We start from the raw sequence: 25553 nt of genomic DNA, 5'->3' as shown, positions 1-25553 counted from the left end.
GCGCGCCCGCACAACCCAACGACCTCCTTCCTTCCTCAGTACTCACCATGGTCACAGGTCACAACGTGGGTGTGTGTGTGTGTCTGTCTTTCTGTCTCTTTCCCTGGACTGCAAGACGAGACGGGGCTCAGCACGGGTGCGCAGGACGGTATAATCCCCCCCTAGCCGGATGGATGGTCAAGAGGCCACTGCGGCACTGGAGGTAAGTGAGAGAGTGGTGGCCGGAGCCGCCCTCCTTTTATATATATATACAGCAGCCGCCCTGTCTCTGACGTCACCAAATCCGTGACGTCACCAGGCGCTACGTACGTGTGGTGGGTGGTGTTTAATTTCCCGCCACCTAAGAGAGAGAGAGAGGGAGGGAGGGAGCGGGGTTTGCTCCGCTGCTGTACCCACGTAGAGCAAGGTGGGAGGAGGAGGAACAGGTAGGTGATAAGGCTCATTAGCTCGCGAAAGTTTGGTAAGAGGTGATATCAGAACCACTACAGCCGAGGGATCCGGCTTAACCTCCATCATCAGGGTAGGAGGAGGAGGAGGAGATGGAGACATGGTCTCCCACACCAGCGGAGGATCAACCCAAGTACTTGAGTCAAGAGATGTGGTGTACCATCCAAAGATGACATTTTGCCAGCGCACTGGTCGTCATGTGGGTTCCAGGAGGGGGTCGTGTGTCACGATGGACGAAATATCGTCCACCTTATGGGGAGAGCTGGTCCCTCCAGTATATTAGGTGGTGGTTACCTTCGCCTAAAATATATTGAGGTGATCAGGTGGTCCTACAGGGGGTATGTGTCTGGGATCCATGCTAAGACGATGCACGGGTCTAAGAGAGGGAGGAACGTGTGGCTACACCAGACGTCATCAGTGCTCATCGTATACCAGCAACAGCATTGTAAACTGTGCGCAAAATGCATCTACGGCAATCGGTCCCCAAGACATTCCTTTGGCATCTTCGCGTGACATATCCACAACCCTGATCAGAACTCTCCCTGCAGCTACCACGCGCTTCCGCGGTCGACCTCCCCTTTTTCTCATCGACTAAACTGATACGTACATAAATCGTCTTAAACCATCTATTATCTGCCAAACGTTCTACATGGCCAAACCAAACGCCTTTCTAGTGACGTCCTCTGGCCACACATCCTTCTCGCTCCATTCTTCGTTTCCAGCGACGTCTTCTCACCAAACATCCTTCTCACGTCTTCATGCCCCACTCTCTATTTATATCATCTTAAATTCATCTAAACTTATCAAGTTTCCCATGTCTTCTGACCCTAAACTTTAACTCTCTCCTGACCAATTTCGGGTTACATATCCACACACCAGAGTTAGAACAAGTACCCCATCGTGTGAGGCTCTACTACACTACACACTCACATCTCTACCATTCACCAGAGTTCTCACTGCACGACTGACTTTCCTTCCTAATATCCTTAATGAACCTTTTGCTCCCCTAAGCATAATATCACACCATGGCTCACATCCCTCTCAGAAACCAGATCTTCTCCCCCTTTTATTCGTATTCCCTTCCCAACATCCTTCCCCGAAACGTATCTTCCTCATTCTACCCATATCTTCCTCTCGTTTCACCAACAACTCAGTATCATCTGCATACAACAGCAGTGGCAACTTCCACTTTCTCTTTCTCTTCATAATATCTCCCCTAACCTTGCCCCAGTCTCATTAATGTCCCATCCATGAAAACATTACCTAACCACAATGACACTACACATAACCTCGATACACACTTGCATGTGTGCTGTATCTCACATTACTCACTCATGCTAACACTTGCCCCAACGTAGACTTTCACACTCTTACTTACTCTTATACTTTCACACTCTCACATTACTCACTCACACTAACACTTGCCCCAACGTAGACTTTCACACTCTTACTAACTCATATACTTTCACACTCTAACATTACTCATTCACACTAACACTTGCCCCAACGTAGACTTTCACACTCTTACTTACTCTCATACTTTCACACATGTATCACTTCGATAACGAAATCTCTTAACGGTAGTGCATGACCTGGGTTTTCCGTGGTGCATGATCTGGATTTTCCGTGGTGCATGATCTGGATTTTCCGTGGTGCATGATGACCTGGGCTTTCCGTAGTGCATGACCTGGGTTTTCCGTGGTGCATGATCTGGATTTTCCGTGGTGCATGACCTGGGTTTTCCGTGGTGCATGATCTGGATTTTCCGTGGTGCATGACCTGGGTTTTCCGTGGTGCATGATCTGGATTTTCCGTGGTGCATGACCTGGGTTTTCCGTGGTGCATGATCTGGATTTTCCGTGGTGCATGACCTGGGTTTTCCGTGGTGCATGATGACCTGGGCTTTCCGTAGTGCATGACCTGGGTTTTCCGTGGTGCATGATCTGGATTTTCCGTGGTGCATGATCTGGATTTTCCGTGGTGCATGACCTGGGTTTTCCGTGGTGCATGACCTGGGTTTTCCGTGGTGCATGATCTGGATTTTCCGTGGTGCATGACCTGGGTTTTCCGTGGTGCATGATCTGGATTTTCCGTGGTGCATGATCTGGATTTTCCGTGGTGCATGATCTGGATTTTCCGTGGTGCATGACCTGGGTTTTCCGTGGTGCATGACCTGGGTTTTCCGTGGTGCATGATCTGGATTTTCCGTGGTGCATGATCTGGATTTTCCGTGGTGCATGATCTGGATTTTCCGTGGTGCATGATCTGGATTTTCCGTGGTGCATGATGACCTGGGCTTTCCGTAGTGTATGATGACCTGGGCTTTCCGTAGTGTATGATGACCTGGGCTTTCCGTAGTGTATGATGACCTGGGCTTTCCGTAGTGTATGATGACCTGGGCTTTCCGTAGTGTATGATGACCTGGGCTTTCCGTAGTGTATGATGACCTGGGCTTTCCGTAGTGCATGACCTGGGTTTTCCGTGGTGCATGACCTGGGCTTTCCGTAGTGCATGACCTGGGTTTTCCGTGGTGCATGATCTGGATTTTCCGTGGTGCATGACCTGGGTTTTCCGTGGTGCATGATCTGGATTTTCCGTGGTGCATGACCTGGGTTTTCCGTGGTGCATGATCTGGATTTTCCGTGGTGCATGATCTGGATTTTCCGTGGTGCATGACCTGGGCTTTCCGTAGTGTATGATGACCTGGGCTTTCCGTAGTGCATGACCTGGGTTTTCCGTGGTGCATGACCTGGGTTTTCCGTGGTGCATGATCTGGATTTTCCGTGGTGCATGACCTGGGCTTTCCGTAGTGTATGATGACCTGGGCTTTCCGTAGTGCATGACCTGGGTTTTCCGTGGTGCATGATCTGGATTTTCCGTGGTGCATGACCTGGGTTTTCCGTGGTGCATGATCTGGATTTTCCGTGGTGCATGACCTGGGTTTTCCGTGGTGCATGATCTGGATTTTCCGTGGTGCATGATCTGGATTTTCCGTGGTGCATGACCTGGGTTTTCCGTGGTGCATGATCTGGATTTTCCGTGGTGCATGATCTGGATTTTCCGTGGTGCATGACCTGGGTTTTCCGTGGTGCATGATCTGGATTTTCCGTGGTGCATGATGACCTGGGCTTTCCGTAGTGTATGATGACCTGGGCTTTCCGTAGTGCATGACCTGGGTTTTCCGTGGTGCATGATGACCTGGGCTTTCCGTAGTGCATGACCTGGGTTTTCCGTGGTGCATGATCTGGATTTTCCGTGGTGCATGATCTGGATTTTCCGTGGTGCATGATCTGGATTTTCCGTGGTGCATGATCTGGATTTTCCGTGGTGCATGATCTGGATTTTCCGTGGTGCATGATCTGGATTTTCCGTGGTGCATGACCTGGGTTTTCCGTGGTGCATGACCTGGGTTTTCCGTGGTGCATGACCTGGGCTTTCCGTAGTGCATGACCTGGGTTTTCCGTGGTGCATGATCTGGATTTTCCGTGGTGCATGACCTGGGTTTTCCGTGGTGCATGATGACCTGGGCTTTCCGTAGTGTATGATGACCTGGGCTTTCCGTAGTGCATGACCTGGGTTTTCCGTGGTGCATGATCTGGATTTTCCGTGGTGCATGACCTGGGTTTTCCGTGGTGCATGACCTGGGCTTTCCGTAGTGTATGATGACCTGGGCTTTCCGTAGTGTATGATGACCTGGGCTTTCCGTAGTGTATGATGACCTGGGCTTTCCGTAGTGTATGATGACCTGGGCTTTCCGTAGTGTATGATGACCTGGGCTTTCCGTAGTGTATGATGACCTGGGCTTTCCGTAGTGTATGATGACCTGGGCTTTCCGTAGTGTATGATGACCTGGGCTTTCCGTAGTGCATGACCTGGGTTTTCCGTGGTGCATGACCTGGGTTTTCCGTGGTGCATGATGACCTGGGCTTTCCGTAGTGTATGATGACCTGGGCTTTCCGTAGTGCATGACCTGGGTTTTCCGTGGTGCATGACCTGGGTTTTCCGTGGTGCATGATCTGGATTTTCCGTGGTGCATGACCTGGGCTTTCCGTAGTGTATGATGACCTGGGCTTTCCGTAGTGCATGACCTGGGTTTTCCGTGGTGCATGACCTGGGTTTTCCGTGGTGCATGATCTGGATTTTCCGTGGTGCATGATCTGGATTTTCCGTGGTGCATGATCTGGATTTTCCGTGGTGCATGACCTGGGTTTTCCGTGGTGCATGATCTGGATTTTCCGTGGTGCATGACCTGGGTTTTCCGTGGTGCATGATCTGGATTTTCCGTGGTGCATGATCTGGATTTTCCGTGGTGCATGACCTGGGTTTTCCGTGGTGCATGATCTGGATTTTCCGTGGTGCATGATGACCTGGGCTTTCCGTAGTGCATGACCTGGGTTTTCCGTGGTGCATGACCTGGGTTTTCCGTGGTGCATGATGACCTGGGCTTTCCGTAGTGCATGACCTGGGTTTTCCGTGGTGCATGATGACCTGGGCTTTCCGTAGTGTATGATGACCTGGGCTTTCCGTAGTGTATGATGACCTGGGCTTTCCGTAGTGCATGACCTGGGTTTTCCGTGGTGCATGACCTGGGCTTTCCGTAGTGTATGATGACCTGGGCTTTCCGTAGTGTATGATGACCTGGGCTTTCCGTAGTGTATGATGACCTGGGCTTTCCGTAGTGTATGATGACCTGGGCTTTCCGTAGTGTATGATGACCTGGGCTTTCCGTAGTGCATGACCTGGGTTTTCCGTGGTGCATGACCTGGGTTTTCCGTGGTGCATGATCTGGATTTTCCGTGGTGCATGATCTGGATTTTCCGTGGTGCATGATCTGGATTTTCCGTGGTGCATGATCTGGATTTTCCGTGGTGCATGATCTGGATTTTCCGTGGTGCATGATGACCTGGGCTTTCCGTAGTGCATGACCTGGGTTTTCCGTGGTGCATGACCTGGGTTTTCCGTGGTGCATGACCTGGGTTTTCCGTGGTGCATGACCTGGGTTTTCCGTGGTGCATGATCTGGATTTTCCGTGGTGCATGATCTGGATTTTCCGTGGTGCATGATCTGGATTTTCCGTGGTGCATGACCTGGGCTTTCCGTAGTGCATGACCTGGGTTTTCCGTGGTGCATGATCTGGATTTTCCGTGGTGCATGATCTGGATTTTCCGTGGTGCATGATCTGGATTTTCCGTGGTGCATGACCTGGGTTTTCCGTGGTGCATGATCTGGATTTTCCGTGGTGCATGATCTGGATTTTCCGTGGTGCATGATGACCTGGGCTTTCCGTAGTGCATGACCTGGGTTTTCCGTGGTGCATGACCTGGGTTTTCCGTGGTGCATGATCTGGATTTTCCGTGGTGCATGATCTGGATTTTCCGTGGTGCATGACCTGGGTTTTCCGTGGTGCATGATCTGGATTTTCCGTGGTGCATGATCTGGATTTTCCGTGGTGCATGATCTGGATTTTCCGTGGTGCATGATCTGGATTTTCCGTGGTGCATGACCTGGGTTTTCCGTGGTGCATGACCTGGGTTTTCCGTGGTGCATGATCTGGATTTTCCGTGGTGCATGATCTGGATTTTCCGTGGTGCATGATCTGGATTTTCCGTGGTGCATGATCTGGATTTTCCGTGGTGCATGATCTGGATTTTCCGTGGTGCATGATCTGGATTTTCCGTGGTGCATGACCTGGGTTTTCCGTGGTGCATGATCTGGATTTTCCGTGGTGCATGATCTGGATTTTCCGTGGTGCATGATGACCTGGGCTTTCCGTAGTGTATGATGACCTGGGCTTTCCGTAGTGTATGATGACCTGGGCTTTCCGTAGTGTATGATGACCTGGGCTTTCCGTAGTGCATGACCTGGGTTTTCCGTGGTGCATGATCTGGATTTTCCGTGGTGCATGACCTGGGCTTTCCGTAGTGTATGATGACCTGGGCTTTCCGTAGTGTATGATGACCTGGGCTTTCCGTAGTGTATGATGACCTGGGCTTTCCGTAGTGTATGATGACCTGGGCTTTCCGTAGTGTATGATGACCTGGGCTTTCCGTAGTGTATGATGACCTGGGCTTTCCGTAGTGCATGACCTGGGTTTTCCGTGGTGCATGATCTGGATTTTCCGTGGTGCATGATCTGGATTTTCCGTGGTGCATGATCTGGATTTTCCGTGGTGCATGACCTGGGTTTTCCGTGGTGCATGACCTGGGTTTTCCGTGGTGCATGACCTGGGTTTTCCGTGGTGCATGACCTGGGTTTTCCGTGGTGCATGACCTGGGTTTTCCGTGGTGCATGACCTGGGTTTTCCGTGGTGCATGATCTGGATTTTCCGTGGTGCATGACCTGGGTTTTCCGTGGTGCATGATCTGGATTTTCCGTGGTGCATGACCTGGGTTTTCCGTGGTGCATGACCTGGGTTTTCCGTGGTGCATGATCTGGATTTTCCGTGGTGCATGATCTGGATTTTCCGTGGTGCATGATCTGGATTTTCCGTGGTGCATGATCTGGATTTTCCGTGGTGCATGACCTGGGTTTTCCGTGGTGCATGACCTGGGCTTTCCGTAGTGTATGATGACCTGGGCTTTCCGTAGTGTATGATGACCTGGGCTTTCCGTAGTGCATGACCTGGGTTTTCCGTGGTGCATGATCTGGATTTTCCGTGGTGCATGACCTGGGTTTTCCGTGGTGCATGACCTGGGTTTTCCGTGGTGCATGACCTGGGTTTTCCGTGGTGCATGACCTGGGTTTTCCGTGGTGCATGACCTGGGTTTTCCGTGGTGCATGACCTGGGTTTTCCGTGGTGCATGACCTGGGTTTTCCGTGGTGCATGACCTGGGTTTTCCGTGGTGCATGATCTGGATTTTCCGTGGTGCATGACCTGGGTTTTCCGTGGTGCATGATCTGGATTTTCCGTGGTGCATGATCTGGATTTTCCGTGGTGCATGACCTGGGTTTTCCGTGGTGCATGACCTGGGTTTTCCGTGGTGCATGATCTGGATTTTCCGTGGTGCATGACTTGGGTTTTCCGTAGTGCATCACCTGGATTTTCCGTGGTGCATGACCTGGGTTTTCCGTGGTGCATGATCTGGATTTTCCGTGGTGCATGACCTGGGTTTTCCGTGGTGCATGACCTGGGCTTTCCGTAGTGCATGACCTGGGTTTGCCGAGGTGCATGATCTGGGCTTTCCGTAGTGTATGATGACCTGGGCTTTCCGTGGTTCATGACCTGGGTTTTCCGTGGTGCATGACCTGGGCTTTCCGTAGTGCATGACCTGGGTTTGCCGAGGTGAAAGACCGGGGTTTTTTCCGTGGTGCATGATGACCTGGGCTTTCCGTATGTATGATGACCTGGGCTTTCCGTTTAAAGCCCTTTTGGTTTTCCCCCGTGGCCCCATGCCCTTTAAGCATGGGGCAGGTAAAAGAGCTGGTTCACTTTTAAGTACTTAATGGAAACACTTGAGGTTGGACATGCAGGCAGGCGACGTGGCCGGGCGAGGAACACGCGCGTGTCCGCACGTCCACACACACACACACACACACACACACACACACACACACACACGCGTGCTGATAACCCCACTTGAGGACTGACACACGACAGGGTCGGGCCGCCGCCAAGGTAAACAGCTGTGGTTTAGCCGTGTACCGGACGGTCCTACGATGAAAGGGGCACTGGCGCCCACCTTTGAATAACACTTGAAAGAAATGCCCCTTTGTGGGGATGGGCTGTAGCCTCATGGGGGCGGCCCCTCACAGCATGAGGGGCTGGTGGGGAGGGGCGGGCTGGCGTCCGTGGTGTATTGGGAAGGACTGGCGTCCGTGGGGGGAGGGGCCGAGCTGGCCCCCGGGGGGTGTATCGGCCGGCGGGCGCCGTGGGTGTATCGGTTCGAGCTGGCGCCCCGGGGGTGTTTTGGGAAGGACTGGGCGCCGTGGGTGTATGGGGGTTCGGGGGAAAAGTGAAAAACCCCCGGGGGTTTTTGTCCGGAAAATCAACCAGGGCGGGGGCAGCCGGGGTTACCCCTTTCGGGGGTGGCCGTTCCGGGGTTTTTCCCCGGGGCCCAGGACGGGGGGCCCTTAAAAAAAACCCGGTTGAACCCCTTAAAAAAAAATTCCCCCGGGGATAAAGGGCGGGCTGGAAACCGAGTTTTCCCCCCTTTCAAAAACCTGGGGGTCCTTTTGGTTTTTAATCGGGCATGGTACGACCCTTAACCTGACCTGTTAAAGGTGTTCCCTCAGAGGCTAGGCCATCATACCCAAGGGTCGTCGCTGTCGTACTCGTGACAGTCATAATGATCTGGTGTGTAGCTCCCTATAAGCCATGGCGATCACTACTCTTGGTTCATCCCGTCCCACTGTGCGACCCCAGTCGCTGTGCGACCCCAGCCACCGTACGACATTTTCCACTGTACGACCCCAGCCACCGTACGACACCTTCCACTGTACGACCCCAGCCACCGTACGATACCAGCCACCGTACGACTCCAATCACCGTACGACACATTCCACTGTACGACCCCAGTCACCGTACGATCCCAGCCACCGTACGAAACCTTCCACTGTACGACCCCAGCTACCAAACGACCCCAATCACCGTACGAAACCTTCCACTATACGACCCCAGCCACCGTTCGACCCCAGCCATCGTTCGACCTCAGCCTCCGTTCGACCCAAGCAACCCAGAACCATTACAGTGTGGGAACCCCCGGGGGAAGATCAGGTAATCACAGACATATTACCTTAAGTTGGGCTAATGGGCCTTAATTAGTGCGGTGTTGTAGTTGAGCAAACTGCAGGAAGGGCCAGTGTTAATTAGACCCGATAATACTACTAATTAGCGTCATTAATGTTTACCCATTGATCAGATTTTGAGTCCCCTCTTACGACATTTTTTTAAGGTAATTAATCACATATCTCCAAGGCTTGTATGTTCTAAGGTAAGTTTTAGGACTGAGGTGTGTGTGTGTGTGTGTGTGTGTGTGTGTGTGTGTGTGTGTGTGTGTGCGCGTGGGGTCGGACCACCACAAAGGCTTGGGAGAGAGACCTGTGTGTAAGGAGGAGAGGCAAGGAAGGAGCTGGTCACGTACCACGGGGGCCTGTGCCCAGTGACACCACCACCACCATCAGGACTTGCACCAAGATAAAACACCTGATGTAACTCCCTCCGCCACTGCTGCTGGGGTGAGGAACACCCCACCTCCCTACGCCCAGAGCTTGGTTGGTTCTACCCTGGCGAAGCCTCGAGCTCTCTTGGCCGTGAGTGCTGTCCCCTGGGCCTGGCGTCGTTCCCCAGGGCCACGTCCCGACGCCCATCATGGCCATATCCCGTGAGTTCGCTTGACTTTTCATGACCCCAGCTCCTAAGAGCCACTGTACGACCCTAGGTCCCAAGCGCCACTGCACGAACCCAGTCGCTGTACGACTCCAGCCACCGTACGATCCCAGTCGCTGTACGACTCCAGCCACTGTACGACCCCAGTCGCCGTACGACTCCAGCCACTGCACGACCCCAGTCGCCGTACGACTCCAGTCACTGTACGACCCCAGTCACCGTACGACCCCAGCCACAACAGTCCGGCCACACGTTTGGACACATGACAGGGTTGGATTCTTCAGTCAGACGGAACTACCTCGTTTGGTCGTCATGGCAGCTGTGTGTAGGCTTTAAGCGAGCTGTGTGCTTTTCTGTATGTAGTCGTTACGTTACCTTTATGTTCTTGTTGGATGTACATAACCTTTAGCATAGCTTTATGTCCTTGTTATTTCTGACAGCTGCGTATTCCCGTGTGATGTTTTCTGTAGATTTCCGAGACACCACACACACACACCCACACACACACACACACTCACACCCACACACATCATCGTTGCCACTCACTCAAATCCCCAAGTGAGGGGAGGGCGGCGCCCAGCACACACCTCAACACCGGGATTCCCACGTACAATCACAGCGCTGTGTTTACCCGACGTTATGACGGTGTGGTGAGGAGGGTCGTCACCTGCAGTGTAGGTGGGGGTCCGCCCCGGTCACGCGCTGGTCCGTAATGGGGATTGGCCGTGTGTGTTATCCTTGCGGGTCTTCAATGCATTTAGAAAGGTGGCCGGGAGCCGTGGGGTGGGCCAACAGGTGGAGTGAGCAGAGGCAGGTGGTGTGGGGCGGGCCAACAGGTGGAGTGAGCAGAGGCAGTTGGTGTGGGGTGGGCCAACAGGTGGAGTGAGCAGAGGCAGTTGGTGTGGAGCGGCCCAACAGGTGGAGTGAAGCGGCCGACAGACCTGTGGTCTTCCTCCTTCTGCCTCCATATTCCTCCCCACCTCTCCCTCCCTCACCATTCAATACTCCTCCCACTCCCCTTCCTTCAACCTTTAGGTTCCTCCTCCTCCCCCTCACTGCTACTCCCTCTCTCCCCTCCATCCCAACCACTTCTAATGGAATGCCCAGTGGATGGCGTGCCGTGGTGGGGATGGAGGGGTGTGTGTGTCAGGGTAAAGTGGAGGACCAGAGAAGAGGAGGGAGAGTTCAACAGGTGGATGCAGACGTTGTGGTGTGGGCTGACTGACTGGTGTGTGAGGGGGGGCTACTGGGTCGGTAGGGACTGGGGAGGTAGTTCAGTATGGGGAGGCCAGGTGGATGGGTGAGGACTGGGGAGGTAGTTCAGTATGGGGAGGCCAGGTGGATGGGTGGGGAACTGGGGAGGTAGTTCAGTATGGGGAGGCCAGGTGGATGGGTGAGGACTGGGGAGGTATTTCAGTATGGGGAGGCCAGGTGGATGGGTGGGGAATGGGGGGGTATTTTATTTTGGGGAGGCCAGGTGGTGGGGTGGGAAAAGGGGAGGTATTTCAGTAAGGGGAGGCCAGGTGGGTGGGGGGGGGAAATGGGGAAACCGGGGGGGAGGCCCGGGGATTTTTGGGGAAACCTTTGGTAAATTTAAAAAGGGGAGGCCAATGGTGGGGGGTTAAGGCCGGGAGGTTTTCCCCCTTTGGAGGGGTCCCGGGGATTTGGTGAGGAAGGGTTTGGGGAGGTAATATGGGGGTTCCATTTTTAGGATGGGGGAAAAGTTTTTAAAGGGAGGGGAGGCCAATGTAAAAGGAGGGGGGTCCGGGGTATTCATTGGGGAAAAGGCCCGTGGTGGGAAAGGGGGGGGGGGTGGGTTTCATCCCCCCCAAAAGGGCCCGGGGGGTGTGGAAACCCCCCGGCAAAACCGTGGGGGAACAACCCCCCCGAAAAAGGGCCAAAATTTCCTGGTTAATCCCCCGAAAAGGGGTGGGAAACCCCCCCCTAAAAGGCCCAGGGGTGGTTCCCCCCCCCTTTGGAGGGGCCCCGTGGTAAATTCCCCCTTGTAAAAGGGCCCTTGGCCCGGTTGGTATAAAACCCCCCCCTTAAAAGGATGGTTTTTAAATAACCCCCCCCTTCGGATTTTTAAAACCCCCCCCCCCCTGTCCCAAACTTTTCCGGGGTTTAACACCCTTCCCCCTGTAAAAGGGAAAGGGTGTGTTTTGGTAACCCCTTTCCCCCGAACAAGGGGGTTTTTTGTGGTATACCCCCCCCCTTTGTAAAAGGGCCATTTGGGTCCGGGAAATACGCCTCCCCCTGTACAAGGCCAGTGTGTCCGTGTTATACACCTCCCCCTTGTACAAGGCCAGTGTGTCCGTGGTATACACCTCCCCCTGTACAAGGCCAGTGTGTCCGTGTTATACTACCGTTCGTATGGTGATGGTACGTGTTGCTGTGGATCACTTGGTGGATTCCATACTAACTTTTGCTTCGCTGGGTATATACATACGTAGGCATATATGCATTCATGTATGTATGTATTGATATATGTATCTTTATCATATATCCATATACGATTTCATATTTCCTCGGGAAAAATCTATTTGGGAGAATCATTCTTCTTTCTGTTTGGACATGCGAATATATGTATGTATGTGCATATATATATATATATATATATATATATATATATATATATATATATATATATATATATATTGCTCGAACAGCAGGGGAGAGCGACCTAGCCTTACACCACTCATGGTCGAGAGGAGGTGGTGTTGGCTCCGGCAGCAGCGCGCGCGCGCGCGTTTGTGTGTGTGTGTGTGTGTGTGTGGTGTGTGTGTGTGTGTGTGTGTGTGTGTGTGTGTGTGTGTGTGTGTGTGTGTGTGTGTGTGTGTGGAGTGGGGTGTGTGTGTGTGGAGTGGGGTGTGTGTGTGTGTGTGTGTGTGTGTGTGTGTGTGTGTGTGTGTGTGGAGTGGTGTGTGTGTGTGTGTGTGTGTGTGTGTGTGTGTGTGTGTGGGTGTGTGTTGTGTGTGTGTGTGTGTGTGTGTGTGGAGTGGGGTGTGTGTGGGGCGGGGGTGAGATTAACGGGGCGGCTATTTCAAGTTGCTCAGGTTATTTCACATGTGAACATTAACGTTGGTCATATATACATGTAGGAAGTGCAGTTGTGGCTCACAGCGAGGAGAGGGATAGTGAAATATGTAACACTTCAAGATGCATTGTAATGACTTGCCTCAAGCACGCGCGCGCACGCACGCACACGCATACAGGCGCACACTCACACTATCTACATTCAGAGCGCCACAGGAGACCATCATCATCGTCATCATGATCATCATCTTCATCTCATCATCATGATCATCATCTTCATCTCATCATCATGATCATCATCTTCATCTCATCATCATGATCATCATCTTCATCTCATCATGATCATCATCATCTTCATCTCATCATCATGATCATCATCTTCATCTCATCATCACGATCATCTTCATCTCATCATCATGATCATCATCATCATCGTCTCATCATCACGATCATCTTCATCATCATTATCATCATAATCATCATCATCACCATCATCTTCATTATCATCTTCATCTCATCATCATGATCATCATCATCATGATGTGAAGATATCGAAGCCGTCAAGTTCGTCAACTGATAAAGTCGAGATTACTCAAGAGGCCGCCGCTCGCCCGTCGCGCCGCCCGCCGCCGGCTGACGTGATGACAGCTTGCCCCCGCCACACACAGGTCGACCTGCTGGCTGCTGTAATGTGACGAGTGGTGTGGTAGTGTCCACTGGCTATGGCTCCCTCGTCTCCAGGTGTGTGTGTGTGTGCGTGTGTGTGTGTGTGTGTGTGTGTGTGTGTGAAGGCCTAGTCTGTTGTTGGCTGGCTATGAACATCTCCCTATGGGCTGTGTGTGTGTGTGTGTGTGTGTGTGTGTGTGTGTGTGTGTGTGTGTGGAACTGGTCTATTGTTGATTGAATTTGAAAAAAAAAAAGTTGAAGGTAATAAAATGAACTGGATCTGGGTTTCTTTAAGTCAAGTAAATGTCTTTTTATACGTCAGTCGGTCTGGACTCAAAAGGACCTGCTCTGGGTTGATGATGATTCCTGTGGGAGAAGTTATGGTCATGGAAAGACCAGCCTCCTCGTTGAACAGTTGAACGTAACTTGAGGTCAACAGCGACGGAACAATACGGAGGAGGAGGAGGAGGAGGAGGAGAGCTGGTGTGAAAGGTGAGGCAAAATCCCACGACCAACAGAGGATCTGCGATGGATCAGTCGGCTGTTCCTGGCCCTCCCTCGCTGAGGCGGGCGAGAACTTCGCTTACCAGAGGACGAGGTGGACGATCCTTGTCCCATCAGCGGTGGACGAGCTGGCCGGGCTGGTGGTCTAGTATGACGGTACCCTTGTTTAGGGGTAGGTGTGTGCGTGTGTGTGTGTGGGCAGGCTCGTCGCCCCGTCCCTCTCCCTTCCTCCCTCACTCTTACCAACCCTTCCATCATACGACACACTCGACCCTGTCTGGGAAACCCACCTCCTTATCAGCCTCCTCACGTCGACCTTTGCCCCGCCCCGGGGAACACACCTGCCCGGCCGCACGTTAGCAACTCAAACATGTGTCATGGCACAGTCCTCAGTCTGGAGTAGCGGCTCTTACGATTTCTAAAGCGAAAAAAATATAGGAAAAGTTAGCGGGAGGTCTGATAACGCGGAGTGGGCAGCCAGATAGCCAACCAGGCAGCGAGTGAGTGAGTGAGTGGTGGCGGTGGTGGTGCCAGCGGGTCTCGTGAAGCTACAAGCCCAGGCCAGGTGACATGAGGGTGTGGTACATTCCCTCTCCCTCACCAACTGGTCTGTCTTATGGTCGTGTCGCAACTCGGTATGATCATGTCTCCCCCTCAAGACACAGTAAGCTGATGGTATATGACGCTACATCAACTCATAGTGTAGGGTCTTTCCCCCAATTTTAACATCATTATTATTATCATTATCATACTTCAACAATCCCAGGACCCCTTTCAAAAAGGGGTCCTAGCACCACAGCCACAGAATACCCCAACCAAGGGCTTCCTACAGCGCCAAGGCTGCGTTATGCTCAGTAGCAGGGACAAGGTAGACTCATCTGAATGGAGAAGTTCTTCAACTAGACTGTATTCGTTTTCGTCAAGTGACGACGACAAATCCTTGCCAAGGGTGACTTTTCATTCCCAATGGACACCAATGATATCCATATGATATATATATATATATATATATATATATATATATATATATATATATATATATATATATATATATATATATCCCTGGGGTAGGGGAGAAAGAATTCTACCTCTGAATTTCTGGCTTATCAAAGAGGGCGACTGAAAAGCGGCGGGAGCGGGGGGCTTGAACCCCCTTCTTGTATTTCAATTTCTAAAACAGGAAGAGAAGAAGGAGCCAAGCGGGGAGTGCTCATCCTCCGTGAAGGCTAAGGCTGGCGTGTCTGAACGTGTGTGGATGTAACCAAGATGAGAAGAGAGGAGAGATAGCTAGTACGTTTCAAGATAAAAACCTGGATGTTCTGGCTCTGAGTGAAACAAAGCTCAAGGGCAGAGGGGAAAAATGGTTTGGAAATGTCAAATAGGAGTAAAGTTAGGGGTTGGTGATAGGACAAGAGCTAAGGTAGGAGGAGCACTACTCCTGAAGCAGGAGTTGTGGAAGTGTGTGACAGAGTGTGCGGAAGTGAATTCTAGATTGATGTGGGTAAAACTGAAAGTGGATGGTGAGAGGTGGTGGGTGGTTATCAGTGCTTATGCACCCGGTCATGCGAAGAAAAATCATGAGAGGCAAGAGTTTTGGGAACGGCGGAGTGAGTGTCAACAGTTTTGATGCAAAAGACTGGGGTGTTAGTGATGGGTGACTTAAAGGCGAAGATAAGAAATGTGGTAGAGGAGGTTATAACTGGTACGCATGGGGTATTCAATGTCATGAATGGAGATGATGAACAACTTGTAGAAAAGCGTGCTTAAAAAGGACTGGTGATTGGGAATACCTGGTTTAAGGAGGGATATACACAAGTATACGTATGTGAGATGGAGAGATGGTCAACGCCCATTATTTGATTACAAATTTATCGAAAGGGAGGGTAAAAGAAAGACTTTTGGGTGCAAATGTGCTGAGAGGGGTAGCTGGAGGGATGTCTGATCACTATCTTGTGTAGGCGAAGGCGAAGAGTTGTAAAAGTTTTCGAAGAAGAAACGCTGTTGGGGAGACGAGAGTGGTGAGAGTAAGTGAGCCTGGAGAGGGGAATTGTTTGAAGAAACACCGAGAAAGATTGAGGGTAGAATGGCAAAAGGTGAGAGCAAATGAGGCAATGGGAGTGGGTGAGGAATGAGAGGTATTTAGGGAAGCGGTGATGGCATGTGCAAGAGATGTATGTGGCATGAGAAAAGTGGGATGTGGGCAGATTAGAAAGTGAAGTGAGTGGTGGGATGAAGAAGTAAAGTTGCTGGTGAAAGAGAAAAGAAAGGCGTTCGGGCGGTGCGGTACTAACAGGAATGGAGTGCAAAATATTATTGGCAAATGTATAAGAGAAAGCTGCAGGAGTTCAAAGTGAAGGTGCAAAGGTTGAAAAAGAGGGAAAATGAGAGTTGGGGTGAGAAAGTATCAGTAAATTTCAAGGAGAATAAGATGTTTTGGAAGGAGGTAAATAATGTGCGAATTACAAGAGAACAGTCGGTGAAATGAGCAAAAGGGGAAGTGACAACAGGTAATGATGAAGTGAGGAGATGGAGTGAGTATTCTGAAAGACTGTCAACTGTCTTTGATACCAAATTGGCGGATGACAGATGTAGGGTGATTTGGTCGGGATGGTATGTGAAATGGTTTGGTGAACAAAAGAAGGGGTGGTGAAAGCCTTGCGTAAGATGAAATCCGGCAAGGCGGCTGATGTGGATGGCACTGCTGTTGAATATAAGAAAGGGGGTGAATATTTTGTTGATTGGTTGGAAAGGATTTTCAACGTATGCGTGGATCATGGTGAGGTGCCTAAGGACTGGCGAAACGAATGTCTAGTGCGGATGTATACAGGCAAAGGGGATAGAGGTGAGCATTCAAACTACAGAGGTAACCTGTATGAAAGGATATTGATTGAGAGGGTGAAGGCATATACAGAGCATCGGATCAGGGAGAAATGTGGTTTCAAAAGAGGAAGAATATGTGTGGTTCAGGTGTTTGCTTTAAAGAATGTGTGCGAAACACTTAAGCAAATGGATTTGGAAAGGGAATATGATAGGGTTGATAGAGATGCTTTGTGGAAGATGTTAAGACTATGTAGTGGGGGAGGAAAACTGGAAGATGGATGGAGTGGAAAAAGGTTCTGAGCGATCGGGGTCTGAACTTGCAGGACGGTGAAAGGTGTGCACGGGATAGAGTGAATTGGAACGATGTGATATACTGAGGTCGACGTGCTGTCAATAGACTGAACCAACGCATGTGAAGCATCCATGGTTAGATCATGGGAAGTTGTATGGGTCTGGTTGTGGATTGGGAGCTGTGGTTTCGGTGCATTACACATGAAAGCTAAAGAATGGATGTGAGAGGATGTAGCCATTCTTCGTTTGTTCCTGGCGCTACCTCGCTAACGCCGGAAATGCCGATCGAGTACAGTATAACACATTATACTATATATGTATAATTACCCCAGGATTTCTCCTTCGGGAGGGTGTTGGAGTTACTCGGAACCCCTTTCCCAAGTGTTTCTGCAACTCCAAGGCTGCGCTGCTTCCAGCAGCGGGGAAATGATGGACTCCTTTAGAGTGAGTAGTTCTCTGACGATACTTTTTTCCCATTGATACAGCCTCGCCAAAGGTGACTTTTCACACGAACTATAACCTCGAGTAGACAGAGGCCACAAACTGTGTAATATATATATATATATATATATATATATATATATATATATATATATATATATATATATATAGATAGGGGAGAAAGAATACTTCCCACGTATTCCCTGCGTGTCGTAGAAGGCGACTAAAAGGGGAGGGAGCGGGGGGCTGGAAATCCTCCCCTCTCGTTTTTTTTTAAATTTTCCAAAAGAGGGAACAGAGAATGAGGCTAGGTGAGGATATTCCCTCAGAGGCCCAGTCCTCTGTTCTTAACGCTACCTTGCTAACGCGGGAAATGGCGAATAGTATGAAAGAAAGAAAGAAAGAAAGATATATATATATATATATATATATATATATATATATATATATATATATATATATATATATATATAAGAGATAAAGAAAGAGTTTGCCAATAGACTGAAGGTTGGTGGGTGGTGATGTGAGCGGAGAAGACAAAGCCCAATAAGAACCAACGGACCGCCTCTGGCCGCCTCCCTATATCAACAACAACACCTCGCCTCAAGCCCTGACCCCTCACCATTCCGCCGAAAATTCTCTTTTCCCCGGTGATTCATTCCATGTGTTCCTCCTCCTCTTCTTTATATATATATATAACCCATCCCACCACCAACCCTAAGGCTCCTGCGGCTCCCCATCCTGCTCTAAACTCTACAATTTAGCTCAAGTGGGAGGGACGGAGGAGGGAAAACCCGGGCGAGGAGTTGTCCGCCTCTTCGTCAACGATGACACGAGTGTGATTATTTCCCGGGTTAAACAACCCAACAAGTGGACGTGTTCCTCCGTGATGACGTTCGTCGTCGCTCCCGAGTCGCTCGCCACAGAGCCGGGCCGGTGCTGAGTGAGGCAGAGTCGCCACAGAGCCGGGCCGGTGCTGAGTGAGGTAGAGTCGCCACAGAGCCGGCTCGATGCTGAGTGAGGCAGAGTCGCCACAGAGCCGGCCCGGTGCTGAGTGAAACCAAATGACAGACGTACGTAATGTGCTCAATCTGGCCTATCTTTTTATATCTATTTTCTCCATTTTCTGTAATTCTATAGCTAGACGTAAATAAAAAAAAAAAAATAGAAAAAAGCTTTCGTCTTTAGTAACTGAAAACAAATGAGTTGTGACGTCTGCTTTTTATCATCAGGAAGACACACACACACACACACACACACACACATACACATACAACACAGACAGGCCAGAGTTTGTGTGTGTGTGTGTGTGTGTGTGTGTGTGTGTGTGTGTGTGTGTGTGTGTGTGTGTGTGCTTGGGGACACCAGCCCTCACTCGGACGCCTCCTACGCGCCTTTCATTATGACGTTGCCTGTGATCCTTTGCCAAAGGTGGAACTGCAGCTCAGGACCTCCCCTCCCCCAACTGAGTGAAGACAGACTGACTGACGGCCGCTAAGATCAAAAAGATCTCCCACCACTGGGAGATAATGCCTGGTTTCGGGACTGTGGAGAGATAATACGCTCTCTCTCTCTCTCTCTCTCTCTCTCTCTCTCTCTCTCTCTCTCTCTCTCTCTCTCTCTCTCTCTCGTTATCGCTGATTGAAGTGCGTTCCGGCGCGCGGTCTGTTCCTCCGTATCTTTGTTCTAGTATTAAACTCGGGTCACTAAGTGGAGGAGGAGCACCACCGCTCCAGTACCAGCCAACAGAGGTTGACTGTAACTGTTAGAGGCGTCTGACCACAGATGAACTCACTCGCCTGTTCATCACAGATTCATGAACCAGAGTCCCTTCTTAACCAAACGTAGCTCTCTCTCTCTCTCTCTCTCTCTCTCTCTCTCTCTCTCTCTCTCTCTCTCTCTCTCTCTCTTATATATATATATATATAATATATATATATATATATATATATATATATATATATATATATATATATATATATATATATATACTAATGTATACTAATCATATAACAACCTCCGCTTCACTCACAGGGTAGATGGCTGTACCGAAAGAGTCAACCCGACTCAAAACGAAGAAAAAAAAAAAGAATATTTGATATATAGTTTCCACTGGTGCTTCCCTGGTCGTTTCCAGCCCCAATGCAGAAACCTGGAAGATCCTGACAAGCTGGTAGCTGGGCGATCGCGGGAGGCTCCAAGGGGCGGGCTCGACCAGGAAGATCTGAGCCGCGAGTCGAAATGGTTCGGATAGGCTGGCTGGAGTGGACGAGAGAGAGAGAGAGAGAGAGAGAGAGAGAGAGAGAGAGAGAGAGAGAGAGAGAGAGAGAGAGATAGACTTGGCAGGTGTGAGGACGGGGGAAAAAAAAAAAAGTCGCCCTTTACGTCATTATATTTAGACCTAAAGTACCGTATTCGTACTAAGGCAGACTCTAAAAGGGTCGTATCGGAAATACATAAGGCAGGGGGTGGGGGTGGGTTCCTGTAATCCCAAAGTGACGTCAGAAAGCCTACATGAATCCCTTCAGATCCTGTCTAATCCTCTTTTGATCCGTCTCGTTCTGGTTCGGTTGTCTGAAATTGGGATGGATGATTATATATATATATATATATATATATATATATATATATATATATATATATATATATATATATTCCTATGAGTCCACGGGGAAAATGAAACACGATAAGTTCCCGAGTGCACTTTCGTGTAATAATCACATCATCAGGGGAGACACAAGAGAGAAATAAAAGTCAGTTGATATATATCGAAGAGACGAAGATAGGACGCCATTTGGTAAACACTTTTATTTCTCTCTTGTCTGTCCCCTGATGATGTGATTAGTACACGAAAGTGCGCTCGGGAACTTGTCCTGTTTCATTTTTCCTGTGGACTCATAGGAATATCTTGATCACGCGCAAAATTGTGATCCTTTCCAATATATATATATATATATATATATATATATATATATATATATATATATATATATATATATATATATCAAAGCTGGGGAGGGAAGCTTTACCCATCAGCTTAAGCTTCCAAACTCTACAATGAAGCTGGGTATTCTATTCTGAACGTGAAGCTTCTAAACTGGTTCTCTTGACAAGGGGTCGGTTTAAGTGGCGATCGCCACTGCTCCTGGAAGGCAGTGTCTGAAGGAGGTACTGTCTGTAGAAGGCACTGTTTGATGGGGGTAGGGGGAAGTCGTCTTGAGGAAGGCACTGCCTAATGAGACACTCACTGTCTGTGGGAGAGGCGCTGCCTATAGAAGTCACTGTCTCTAGAGGCAGTGTCTGTAGGGAGGCCACTGTCTAGGTGAGGTACAGACGGGGTGGCACGCTCAAAGGAAGTTAAAATGTCGGGGAAGTAATCAGTGGGAGGCGGGTCTACAGGAACACCACTTGTAAGATCAAGAGAGAGACGTGGGTGGCTCTGGTGACCCAGGAGAGACGTGAGTGGCTCTGGTGACCCAGGAGGGACGTGGGTGGCTCTGGTGACCCAGGAGGGACGTGGGTGGCTCTGGTGACCCTGGAGGGACGTGGGTGGCTCTGGTGACCCAGGAGGGACGTGGGTGGCTCTGGTGACCCAGGAGGGACGTGGGTGGCTCTGGTGACCCAGGAGGGACGTGGGTGGCTCTGGTGAGCCAGGAGGGACGTGGGTGGCTCTGAGACCTCAAACATATGTTAAGAGGTAAGACCTCCATAAGTTCTGAAAAAGTTTCGCAAAAAACTTTGTGCTTTTAAACCTAACCAACACAAGTAAAAATGACGCAAATCATCAACGAAAAAATCTTTACACTTATTTGATTTCAAGAATCTAAAATTTCTTTCAGAATATTTCCCAATATATATATATATATATATATATATATATATATATATATATATATATATATATATATATATATATTCTTCGTTTGTCAATCAGTTTCTGTGGTGAACGCTAATTGCCAGCTCCGCCACTAGGCAAAACCACGTCGTAAGAAGACAAACTCTCTCTCTCTCTCTCTCTCTCTCTCTCTCTCATCTTCACCCAGTCTCTTCTCCCACCTGATCCTTGAATCAGATAAAGAGTCGTGGAGGGTTTCGCCCGTCTTCTCGTGTTCGCACACGAGGGGAGCCAAGTAATACAACCCAACCCCCTTCCTCCCCCAACCCCTTCGCTCGATCCCAAGATATAGAGGGTATCACTGGATCCCAACTTAATATCCCACACTGATCCAATTTCTGACATCTATCATCCCGCGTGGGGCTGCCAAACACAGTCTATTGTACGGGGGGGGGGGGAGAACATTCTACCATTCTCATTTTGTCTCAGTCGTAGATTTCCGACTGCTTCTTTTACACTCTGTAGGTAAATTCATACATATGTGTGTGTGTGTGTGTGTGTGTGTGTGTGTGTGTGTGTGTGTGTGTGTGTGTGTGTGTGTGTTTATAGGGAGGGTTCCCCTCACTGGAGGCCATCACGTATGGGAGGACCTCGCTAGAGAGGGAGGCGCCACCTTGACCTCCTCCAACCTCAGGTGAAGACACTCTACGGTGCTGGTGCACCACAGTTCACTTACCTGGGCACTCGGAGATGTACTGCAAGTTATCTGTGCTGTGTAGGGGGGCGCGGGCGGGGGCAAGCAAGACCAGCTACTTGCTCGGCCACGTAAGTAACAAGAGAGAGAGAGAGAGAGAGAGAGAGAGAGAGAGAGAGAGAGAGAGAGAGTGGGAGGGGAAGAAAAGAAGAAGATGCGAGCGACGGTCTATACGCACAAGACACAGTACGACGCTCCAACACGAGTCGCCTTTGCCCGTGCAGGGGAAGTTGGTGCATGTGGTACGCTTGGCCAAGTGTGACGTACAGCTTCGCTACGCGTCAGTGATCCATGATTTTAAAAGGCTCTCTCTCACGAGGCGTCATTTTCATCCCTTCTGGACTTGATTTTTTTTTATATAAAAGCTGGAAGTGATCGACTGCTGTACTCGTGAACCACATCTGTCACTAGGGGGTGTGGGGTGTCTTTGGTCACCGACCCGTAACAAAGTCATTATGAGTGGACTGATATCGTGTTCTATGGCTTATAAGACATCCCCCAGCCTGTTTTCATAGCTTCAGTGTCTATATATCATACAGTTGGACCTACTACATCTATCGTCTATGGACTTGGTGGTCAATCGTTAGCAGAACACCCCTCCCTCTCACCACCACCCTATACACGTCAACTATGCACACTATATACGGGTCAAGTATACACACAATATACACGTCAACTATACACACTATATACAAGTCAACTATACACACAATATACACGTCAACTATACACACTATATACACGCGTCAACTATACACACTATATACGCGTCAACTATACACACTATATACAAGTCAACTATACACACAATATACACGTCAACTATACACACTATATACACGCGTCAACTATACACACTTTATACAAGTCAACTATACACACAACATACGCGTCAACTATACACATTATATACGCGTCAACTATACACACTATATAAGCGCGTCAACTATTCACACTATATAAACGCGTCAACTATTCACACAATATACAAGTCAACTATACACACTATATACACGCGTCAGCTATACACACTATATATACGCGTCAACTATACACACTATATAAGCGCGTCAACTATTCACACTATACACACGCATGAACTACACACACGTCAAGAATTACGTCCGGATCGAATTAAAACAAAGATTCGACTCGACTGACGATTTTGCTGAGTGATTTCCTGGCCTCTTCCTCCTGAGTGACACCTTCATATCTGCTGGGGAACGCTGTCGGGTGATGGACGGGGTGAGTGAAGTTATCATTCCGGCCCTTCGAGTCCCGACAGTGGAAAATGGACAAAAAAAGTTTTATTGTTTGATGTACACTGATCAGGGAGTAGTGAACGGTGATGTAGTACACACACACACACACACACACACACACAAAAGCCTAAGCCAGGTATCTATTTATAGACCAACGGTGATGAGCTGGATAAACGGCTGGGACTGGCTGTGGGATGTCTCGAAGTGCTTGAGGAATTTTTCCCGAGCGAGAGAAAAGGAGGGTAAGGACGCCAGGAAGGGGAGGGGAAGGGAGGGAGGGTAAGGACGCCAGGAAGGGGAGGGGAAGGGAGGGAGGGTAAGGAGGCCAGGAAGGGGAGGGGAAGGGAGGGAGGGTAAGGACGCAAGGAAGGGGAGGGGAAGGGAGCGAGGGTAAGGACGCCAGGAAGGGGAGGGGAAGGGAGGGAGGGTAAGGACGCAAGGAAGGGGAGGGGAAGGGAGCGAGGGTAAGGACGCCAGGAAGGGGAGGGGAAGGGAGGGAAGGGGAGGAGAAGGGAGGGAAGGGAGGAGATGTTATAGGGTAGCTGTCGGGCAAGAAAGACCCGGATCTTGCCCGCCGGACGCACGTAATTCTCTGGGGAGCTTTGTACAGCACTGGCCCTCAGCACGGACCGTCAGTACTGGCCCTCAGCACGGTCCACCAGCACTGGCCCTCAGCACGGTCCATCAGCACTGGCCCTCAGCATTAACAGTCAGGAAGACAGCACAAGTCGAGCGCTAAGAGTCCTTGGCGTCAGCCATCATTCGCTGCTGTGTGATGGTACATAGCAGCGAGCGAGCGAGACAAGAGCTCTGGGCGGGATAGTACCCGTTTTCTTTCACGCTCGTCGCACGCACGACTATAATCCCCCCCACACACACGATTTCCGACAGACAAAGAGAGACAGAAAAAAAAGGCTATCTTCCGCACTGGTCTCCCGGAATGAGATAACAAGTCTCTCACAAAATGCCCGGAGACAGTGGTCAAATCCCACGATGATGGAGGCACTTGATTACCTACTAACCAATAACAACACAAACAAGACGCTCACGATATTTACACCGTGGTCTGGGATGGGTGGCTGAACTCCAGCTCTGTGTGTGTGTGTGTGTGTGTGTGTGTGTGTGTGTGTGTGTGTGTGTGTGTGTGTACGTTCAGCAAGGCTGGTGTGAGGAGGCGAGGTTCACGAGTGCATTGTTAAGTGTAGTAGAAGGCGACTAAAAGGGGAGGGAGCTTGGGGCGGCTGGAAATCCTCCCCTTCAAGTTTCTTTAATTTTCCAAAAAGAAGGAACAGAGAAGGGGGCCAAGTGAGGATATTCCCTTCTAAGGCTCAGTCCTCTGTTCTGAACGCTACCATATATTCCTATTACGGAGTAGCAACTAATTTCTCTTGCTGAAACTAATTCGCATCAATCGATACCCATTTCAAGGCGTTACAGGTCATGTGACAGAGACCACGGGTTACAAATGTCACCAGGATGTCTTGAACACTCGGGTGTGACATTGTCACGCCCACTTACATCCGCTGGTCACGACCCGACCACAGGCGTTACAGGGTGTACAGGAGTGACGTGTGAGGCTGTAACTATATGGTCCACCTTATGGATAGTGAGGGCTCCTACCCTCTTCACCTCTTCCATCTCGCCTCACTCCTCACTTCCCCTGGTGAGGAGGCTGAGGAAGCCGCCAGCAGGGTGTGAGGGGATATGGATGGTTCCCGCTCCGCTGAGAGATCTCGTCAGGAAACTTCAGGAGTGTGGCAAAGACTCTTTACCTCAAGCTTAGACGAGCCAAAAGCCTCACCAGAGGCCCCTTTGGGCGCTGCAGGAAGGGCGGGCGACCATCTTCTTCACCACAGGTTCTCGTCAGGAACGTCTGGACGCCGAAGGGCGAGTCTTCAGCATCCAGAACCTGGACTTCAACAGTCAGGAGTTCCCTGCGACGTCTCTCGCTGTCATCATAATACAGTGTAGTGTACCAGAAGCCTTTGATGGTTCCTTGTCTGAGTTAATTACTTCAATAGTTCGACGGTGCGTTTACGTGTACCGTAGTGATGGCCGGACCTCTGTAATGTAGGCTGGCTAGACATATGTCTTGTTCTCTGTCTCTAACGCGAATCATGATGTGCTCGGCAGCCTAGGTAGGAGGGGGTGTTTATTGAATGGCGTGTGTAA

The 25553-nt window shown here is 50.0% G+C and overlaps 1 protein-coding gene across 3 annotated transcripts in view; it reads right to left on the bottom strand.

The window, feature by feature from the left end:
* LOC139752890 (uncharacterized) overlaps window positions 1-25553 on the bottom strand; it is a 229513-nt gene that overhangs the window by 14827 nt on the left and 189133 nt on the right. Inside the window, exon 1 of one of the 3 annotated variants that reach the window (XM_071668915.1) lies at window positions 47-208. The exons of the other annotated variants lie outside the window; for them this stretch is intronic. Coding sequence (XP_071525016.1) covers window positions 47-49 — 3 coding nt within the window. The 5' untranslated portion in view covers window positions 50-208. Of the gene's footprint in view, window positions 1-46; window positions 209-25553 lie in introns of those variants that run through there. 3 annotated transcript variants of the gene reach the window in all.

This window comes from Panulirus ornatus, chromosome 13, assembly GCF_036320965.1.
Source record: "Panulirus ornatus isolate Po-2019 chromosome 13, ASM3632096v1, whole genome shotgun sequence".
NCBI classification, from domain to species: Eukaryota; Metazoa; Arthropoda; class Malacostraca; order Decapoda; family Palinuridae; genus Panulirus; species Panulirus ornatus.
This window is presented reverse-complemented; position numbering and strand designations above follow the sequence as displayed.